Genomic DNA, 7,332 nt, shown 5'->3' with positions numbered 1-7,332 from the left:
TTCCTGTCCTGAGTTTTATTAAGAAATCCTTTTTCTTTTTCTTCTTTTTAGGGGATATATAGTAATATTAGTGTAAAGATTTTAATTTGGGCAACTTTGACTCTTAAGAGAAAACAAAGCATGTGAATAAAAATTGAAGTGTTCACCTCAGTTTGGGACCAAACTGCTTGGATCTTGTACAAACCGGGTTTTGTATGTTAAGGAGGAGTTTAAGGCCTTTCTGACCACCTCGTGTTCCCCTTTCTACACAGCCATGTATCCCGTGGAGTTGCTCCCAGCCTCCCCATGCACCCTGCTCTGTCTAATTTCTCCTGGGCTGGGCTTCCCATTCTCCACCAGCAGCTCCAGTGTCCCAACCTTTGTAGTCCTGCTGGTCTTCAGCAAGAGGAGTGGAAACTGGAGGGCAGTTTCTGGACGGTTTTCTAAGAAACTTCTGAATTCTATTATCTTTACAAATACAAGATGAGAAAATAATTTTTTTCAATATTTTTTATTAATCTTTTTATAAAATGAAAAGAAACGCCTATGATTAAGGATGGTGGTTATGGCTGGGTGGTCTGTGGGGTTGTGTGTTTTTGGGTTTTTCCTTTTTTTTCTCTTTAACCTTACGTTTTGGGTTGAAACATTTTCAGATGTTGGGGGGCATCCTCATTAAAGGGTCCTTGTGCTTGCCTTCTGGGGCGGCGGTCCCCAGCAGGTGAACCACTGCCTGTGCACATCTGTTGAACACCGACTGCACCCTCCTCCCTCCCCAGCCTTNGCTCTTGGGTTGTTGTGCATACTTCCCTTTACTTTGCTAATTTTAATAGTTATGTTGGTTTTACTTGAATGATTCATGTTTAGGGGAGAAAAACACCCTTAAATTTTTGTTTCAACTCCTCCTGCAAATAAAAACAATAAATGAAGTGGCAGATGTAAACAGACTGTGTTTGTTGCTTGTGTGAGTGACCCTGGGTTAATAGGTCCCATAGAATATACCATAGTCGTCGTCTCTGGGAAGAAGTACCTCTTGTTCTCAGTGGAGTCGGTGCATTGTGTTTTTGACTCCTCCAAGAACCAAACCTAACTACCATGCCAGAAGCCAGGACTTTGAATTCCTTCGTTCTGGGGCAGGGGTCAAGGCTGCAGTGAGCTGGCCCAGCCTTTGTATGTTAACCCACAAGGAAGAGGTGAGCCTAGCCCAACTGGTAAAGTGTGGGTGGACCCTAACCTTCAGACTCTTGCCAGCCTTTATTAAAAGTTGATTCTTGCTGCCTTTCCCCAAGGAGAATCTGCAGTAGTTATCAGAAATCCAACTAGACCCCCAAATGAGTCAAAGCTTCATCAGTGAGGGTTTTGAAGTTTGGAATATACCCGCCATAGCTTTTCAGAGACAGGAGCTAGTATCTCCATCTGGGGCCACTTTCCCAGGAATGGCCCCACCCTGGTATGTACCTCTTCCACCTTCCCCTGCAGCTAAGAACTTGCAAGCCAGAAGAGGGTGGGCCAGGAAATGTTATAAAAGACATAGAGTCTGGCCTAGGTTGGGAGACTTGGCTAAAGTAGAGCTCTTGGGGAAGCTGTTACCCCAGCCCTGGGCTGAGACCCTGGACTCTTCCTTCAAGAATTGGGGCCCAACCTGCTGAGCCAGGCCGCCCACTCCTACTACCTGGATCCTGACCTATGACTCGAGTCTCCGCCTCATCCACAACCAGTCTACCGCCTGGCGGCTTCGCCCGCTCTCCGAGCACCCAATACCCAGCCTGACGGTCAGGCTGCGCAGGGAGCCCCAAAAGTCATGGGTATGTGTGTGGGGGTTCGGGGTGGGTTCTTGTAAACGACACTTTCCGAAGGGCAAAGACCACGGACGTCCCCACAGCCTTTCTTAGCCCGCTTCCGCCCGCAGAGGTCCTGGTCCTGGCCAGATACCGAGCGCAGACGGAGGACGAGCTGAGTCTGGCTCCGGGGGACGTGATCCGGCAGGTGTGTGCAGGGCCCGCTCGGGGCTGGCTGCTTGGGGAGTTGCGGGGCCGCCGCGGTCGCTTCCCCAAGCGCCTGGTGCAGGTGAGGCCTGGTGCGGATATGGCCGCGCGGGGGAGCAGGAGCGGCCCTGGCCTCAGCCTCGGGCCTTGTGCTAAGTGCCGCCCCTATGTGATTTTCCCAGGAGATTCCCGAGGCCCTGCGGGGCGTCACCGAGTCCAGACCGCGCTTTCCGCGCCGTCGTCGCCGTGAGTCGAGCGCTGGGCTGGCGGGTGGGGGCTCACTGCCCGCGTGGAACCTGACGGCTGTGGGTGGGGCACCCGCGGCTATTTTGCAGCCCCCTGATTGGCTCGAAGTACAATGCTCCGCTCGAGGGCGGGGCCTGAAGCTACTAAAGGGAGTTCTGGGGTCCACCTCTTCCCCAGTGCTGCAGACGGGGCTCCCTGCTCAGAGCTGCTTCCCTGCTTGTCTGGCCTAGGTCACCCCATCAACTCTCGGGACCCCCAAAGATGGTGCAGAGTGAACTTCAACTACAGCCCAGAGCAGGCAGACGAGCTGACGCTTCAAACTGGGGAGATTTTGGAAGTGATAAAGGAGGTGAGGGGTCCTGGGGGGACTTGGGGAGATGCTGGAGCTATTCACACAGAAGAGAGTGAAGTAAGGGTGGGGGCAATGGGAAGGGAGGCAGCTGGGGAGGATGTAGTCCTTGGGTAGAACCAAGGATGGACACCTCAGTTACTCTTGGACAGAACCAGATGCTCCCGCATCCTTCCCCTTCCCCAGATTGAGGACGGCTGGTGGCTGGGAGAGAAGAACGGGCAGTTGGGAGCCTTCCCATCCAACTTTGTGGAATTGCTGGACAGTGGGCCCCCAAGTGAGACCGTGACCCTGTGATCCCCTGGGACCAGACTCAGCAATCTTCAGTGATCTTCCCAGTGACCCTCCTGACCTTGTGACCCCTTTGGCCCACTCCCTTGACCTAGCTAAATTAGCACCTCCCTAACACCATCGATTCTTCTTCTGCAGGCCTTGGAAATACAGACATGCCGCCAATTACCCCTAATTCACAGAGACCTCCTAAGGTAAATTGGGTCATGGTGGGCACAGCCAGCGAATTCTTTTTTTTTTTTTTCCCCAGAGCTGAGGATCGAACCCAGGGCCTTGGGCTTGCTAGGCAAGCGTTCTACCACTGAACTAAATCTCCAACCCCCAGCGAATTCTTAAAATGGCTTGACACTCGTCTCATTCCCCCCTTTCTCTGCCCCCAATAGTTGAGCAACTTGACATATGACAGCCCTCCAGACTACCTGCGGACAGGTGAGCCCTCCCTCGGTACCAGGTCTATGTGGGAGGTGAACTGGCTAGGTTGTTGGAGGGAGTCACTGGCTGCGGAGGGAAGGGCTACACATTAGAGTGACCTTCTTTTAGTCTCCTGCCCTGAGACCTGCAGGGTCCTATTTGACTACCAACCCGAGGCCCCAGATGAGCTGGCACTGCAGAAGGGGGACCTGGTGAAAGTTCTGAGAAAGGTATGAGAGGATTAGGGGGTACAGAAGAGTAAGGAGTGGGGCCCAGGCAAGAAGAACTTGAGCGATGCTCACCTCCCCCCACTGGCTTGTTTCCTAACCAGACAACCGAGGATAAGGGCTGGTGGGAAGGAGAATGCCAAGGCAGAAGAGGAGTTTTTCCTGACAACTTTGTCATCCCACCGCCCCCAGTGAGTATGGAACCAGGTATGGGGAGGAGAAAGGAAAGGCAATTTAAAAAAAAAAAAAAAAAAAAAAAAAAANAGGAAACCGAGTATGGTGGTACATGCCTTTAGACCCAGCATTTGGGACACAGAGACCAGTGGATCCCTGAGTTTGAGCCCAGCCTGGTCTATAGAGCAAGTTCAGGAGAACCAGAGTTACACAGAGAAACCCTGTCTCAGAAGAGTAGGAAAAAGAAAACTCGGGGATCATGGATTTGCTGGGACACAAAATACTCTCAAAACATCTAGGGATAAGCTGAGGAGATACGGCTCCGGGTTACAGTGCTTCTTCAGACAGGGCCCTAGTGCCCATAAAAATGGCAAATGGGTGTGACAGCTCCTCTGTGTCTCAGCAAAACAGACCATAGTGGTGAGCTGTGTTTGATTGGGAGATTGGTAGAAAGTGGGCTGTGGTGGCCTTTAATCCTAGCACTCAGGAGGCAGAGGACGGTGAATATCTTGAGTTCACGATCAACCTGGTCTACAGTGAGTACCAGAACCACCAGGGCTACACAGCGAAACTATGTCATGTAAAACAAACAAACAAAAAAGAATTAGAAGAGGGATCAAAAGAGATTTCCTATATCAACCTCCTGTGGACACATGAGTATACCCATTTTACACACACACACCAAAAAAACAGGGGTTATGGAACTCCTTGGACCCAGCTAGAGGGTCACCCCTAAGATGAGACTGGACTTAGAACTGGTGGGACTTGTCCTTGGAGTCTAATATTTCTTTTTTTATGTAGATCAGGAAGCTGATCCCTCGGAAAATTATTTCTCGGGAATCAGGTGGGTGCCTGGGAGCATGGGGTGGAGGGGCTGTTCTATGGGCGATCCATCATTTCTAGTTGAACATAAACACTTGTAGTCCCCAAGTGGTCCAATACACCATAGGATCTTCCTCTGGGGGAGGGAAAGGTCAAGGCAAAGGCCCTTGTAAGAACTGTGTGAGTCCTATGTGAGTCAGATCAAGTTCATATGCCGTAGGGCTCTTGGGATTGTGACTGTCACAGAGTCCCTGGGGGTATGCCTGGTGGTGGCAGTGGTGACGTCAAGGATCAAACCCAGAGCTTTGCACAAAGAAGGCAATTGCTCTACCACTGAGCTCCAGATTTGAAGTCCCTAAGGATAAATTCTAGGGTGAAGAGATGGCTAGGTGAGGAAGCTGCTTGCTGTTGTTAGATTATTTAAAGGCAGCTGTGGAAAGACGGAAGGTAGAGAGAAAGAGATTATGCAGGACCACAGGGCATATTTCATCATTTATTTTTAGTTTTATGTGCATTGGTGGTTTTGACTGTATGTGCGTCTGTATAAGGGTGTTAGGCTGCCATGTAGGTACTAGGAATTGAACCCAGGTCCTCTGGATCTGTGCTCTTAACCAATGAGCCATTTCTCCAGATCCCAGGACCATGTTCATCCACAGCAAGGGTCTTTGTCGGAGGGGGTAGTCTGGGTCCACTGAAGAGGGGCGTCGGTCCTCTGGTCTTATGGCAGCAGGAGAATCTTAGCTTGCTCATCAGCTTTGACGAATTGGGCAACTGCCAGACTGTGTTTCTGAAGAGACTTGGAAAATGACTCTCAGGGAGCCAGAAGCAGAGCGGTCGGTTACAGAGTGGGACTGAGAGATTTTCTGGCACTGTTGAGGACGGGAGGAGCTGAGGTGGGGGAGACAGAGCAGTTCTTAGGAAGTGGGCATGGAATGGATTCAGAGTGACGGGGGCAGGTCCCATCGCCAGGACTGCTGCACCCAAATGGGCTCTCACCGGTAGCAGAGAGCTTCCAAGAGATAAATGGAGAGAACTGTATCTGGCCGGAGGGGAAAGGGATGAAGGTCCCTGTCAGCCAGAGTTTCTGCCCAGATTTTTTAGATGCTGTATATTTTTTGCAGCTGTGTTGGGAACAAATGGAGCTGTTGCAGAGAGCTCTTTGGGGAGTTCACATAGAAGTTTGGGCATAGGGTAAAAGCCAGTGAGTAAAACCTTTAAAAGATAGGGTAGGGCTGGCAAGATGGCTCAGTGGTTAAGAGCGCTGACTGCTCTTCTGAGGGTTCTGAGTTCAAATCCCAGCAACCACATGGTGGCTCACAACCATCCATAATGAAATCTCATGCCCTCTTCTGGAGTGTCTGAAGACAGCTACAGTGTACTTACATAATAAATAAATAAATAAATAAATAAATAAATAAATAAATAAATAAATAAATCTTTTTAAAAAAAGGGTAAAAGCACAGGATGAGAATAACAAGGAATTCAAAGGGAGAGTTGAAGGAGGGGAGAAATCAGAAGCCCACACACAGGAGGAAGCTTGTGGTTGAATTTGTCCTGGTCCCTGTCTCTGGGCTCCATCTTATACCAGTTAGGGTTTGCTGGTGTGGATGCAGCATCCTTGCGGGAGGAGGGCCCAGATGTCACACTGTAGCAGCCAGGGAGCTGAAGCTGAGTGGAACACCCTCTGCGGCTCTTTCCAGACATGTTGCTCTGTTAACTGATGTCTACAAGGCTGTCTAGCCGTTTCAGTTCTAGGCCCCAAAACAATGTCCAGCCCTCTTTTAGAGGTCACCCAAATGACATACAGGAGTTTGGGAGTCGCCCTCCGTTAACGCTTTAAGGCTGACCGAAGGGTGAGCAGCAGTTAGATTGTCTCAGAAGAGGATTCATCTAAGGGGTCATGGTAAAACGTAATAGTTGGCAAAGATCTAGAACACAGGGGGTAATAACTGTGCAACTTTGTGGGGAACATTAAGAGACAGTTACATGACAGAAACTTTCTTTTGTAGGCTTACCTGTTTTTATTTTATGTGTATGAATGTCTTACCTCATGTATGTCTGTGTCACCTGTGTACCTGGTCCTTTTGGTAGCCAAAAAGGGTACTAGATCCACTGGAGCTTAAGACAGTATGTTGGTGCTGGAACCCAAGCCTGGGTCCTCTGCAAGGACATTGATGTGATGTTTCCATCGGTATGAACATGAGCTACATGCAGCTGTACAACTGGCTGGACCACGTATCAGCCAGAGCTCTGTAGAACTTGATAAGGCCACTATAGTTAGTTAGCTGTTTGTTCTGTCAGACTCCTGGATAAAGGACAAGCGCCGAGAAGCTTTGTAAAAGACGTCAAAGTCCACATCCAAGGACTCTGAACAGAGTATCTCCTTGATAGTCTTTGCTTCCACATATAATAAACTTTGAATATTTATCTCAATATTAGCAATACAAAGCTATTGTTTAATAAGCAAGACCAAAGGATATCAAGTAAAATAGAATTCTTGGATAGAAAAAAAATTTATAAGGTAAGATTTTTATAAGTTGGGACGATTACCCTAAATGGCCATTATCTAGTATTTGAAAACATGACTCAATACTTAGTTTTATTTACACCAAATGTATGTCTGTGTGACACATGCATGCAGTGCCCACAGAGGCCATAAGAGGGCATCAGATCCCCTGCTACTGTAGTTACAGATGGTTGTGAACCACTATGTGTATACTAGAAACTGTACCTGGTCCTCTAGAAGGACAGCCAGTGCTCTTTTTTTTTTTTTTTTTTTTTTTTTTTTTTGGTTTTTCGAGACAGGGTTTCTCTGTATAGCCCTGGCTGTCCTGGAACTCACTTTGTAGAC

At 48.9% G+C, this 7,332-nt stretch overlaps 2 protein-coding genes across 3 annotated transcripts in view; both read left to right on the top strand.

Moving 5' to 3' along the window:
* The window catches only part of Thrap3 (thyroid hormone receptor associated protein 3), a 38,594-nt gene extending 38,168 nt beyond the window's left edge, over positions 1–426 (top strand). The window contains exon 14 of the mRNA XM_029476445.1: positions 252–426. Within this exon, the coding sequence (XP_029332305.1) occupies positions 252–426 (175 nt within the window). The remainder of the gene's footprint in view (positions 1–251) is intronic.
* Positions 427–1,720: 1,294 nt separating this feature from the next.
* Sh3d21 (SH3 domain containing 21) overlaps positions 1,721–7,332 on the top strand; it is a 12,962-nt gene continuing 7,350 nt past the window's right edge. The window contains exons 1-10 of one of the 2 annotated variants that reach the window (XM_029475999.1): positions 1,721–1,781; positions 1,886–2,043; positions 2,144–2,207; positions 2,438–2,556; positions 2,743–2,833; positions 2,986–3,041; positions 3,231–3,276; positions 3,388–3,488; positions 3,590–3,676; positions 4,461–4,503. In XM_029475999.1, the coding sequence (XP_029331859.1) occupies positions 1,778–1,781; positions 1,886–2,043; positions 2,144–2,207; positions 2,438–2,556; positions 2,743–2,833; positions 2,986–3,041; positions 3,231–3,276; positions 3,388–3,488; positions 3,590–3,676; positions 4,461–4,503 (769 nt within the window). In that variant the 5' untranslated portion in view covers positions 1,721–1,777. Of the gene's footprint in view, positions 1,782–1,885; positions 2,044–2,143; positions 2,208–2,343; positions 2,557–2,742; positions 2,834–2,985; positions 3,042–3,230; positions 3,277–3,387; positions 3,489–3,589; positions 3,677–4,460; positions 4,504–7,332 lie in introns of those variants that run through there. The other variant, XM_021159889.1, reaches the window with a different exon arrangement.

The sequence above is a fragment of the Mus caroli genome, chromosome 4 (genome assembly GCF_900094665.2).
Source record: "Mus caroli chromosome 4, CAROLI_EIJ_v1.1, whole genome shotgun sequence".
In the NCBI taxonomy this organism is placed as follows: domain Eukaryota; kingdom Metazoa; phylum Chordata; class Mammalia; order Rodentia; family Muridae; genus Mus; species Mus caroli.
The sequence above is the reverse complement of the archived record's forward strand: the minus strand, read 5'-3'. Positions and strand labels throughout refer to the sequence as shown.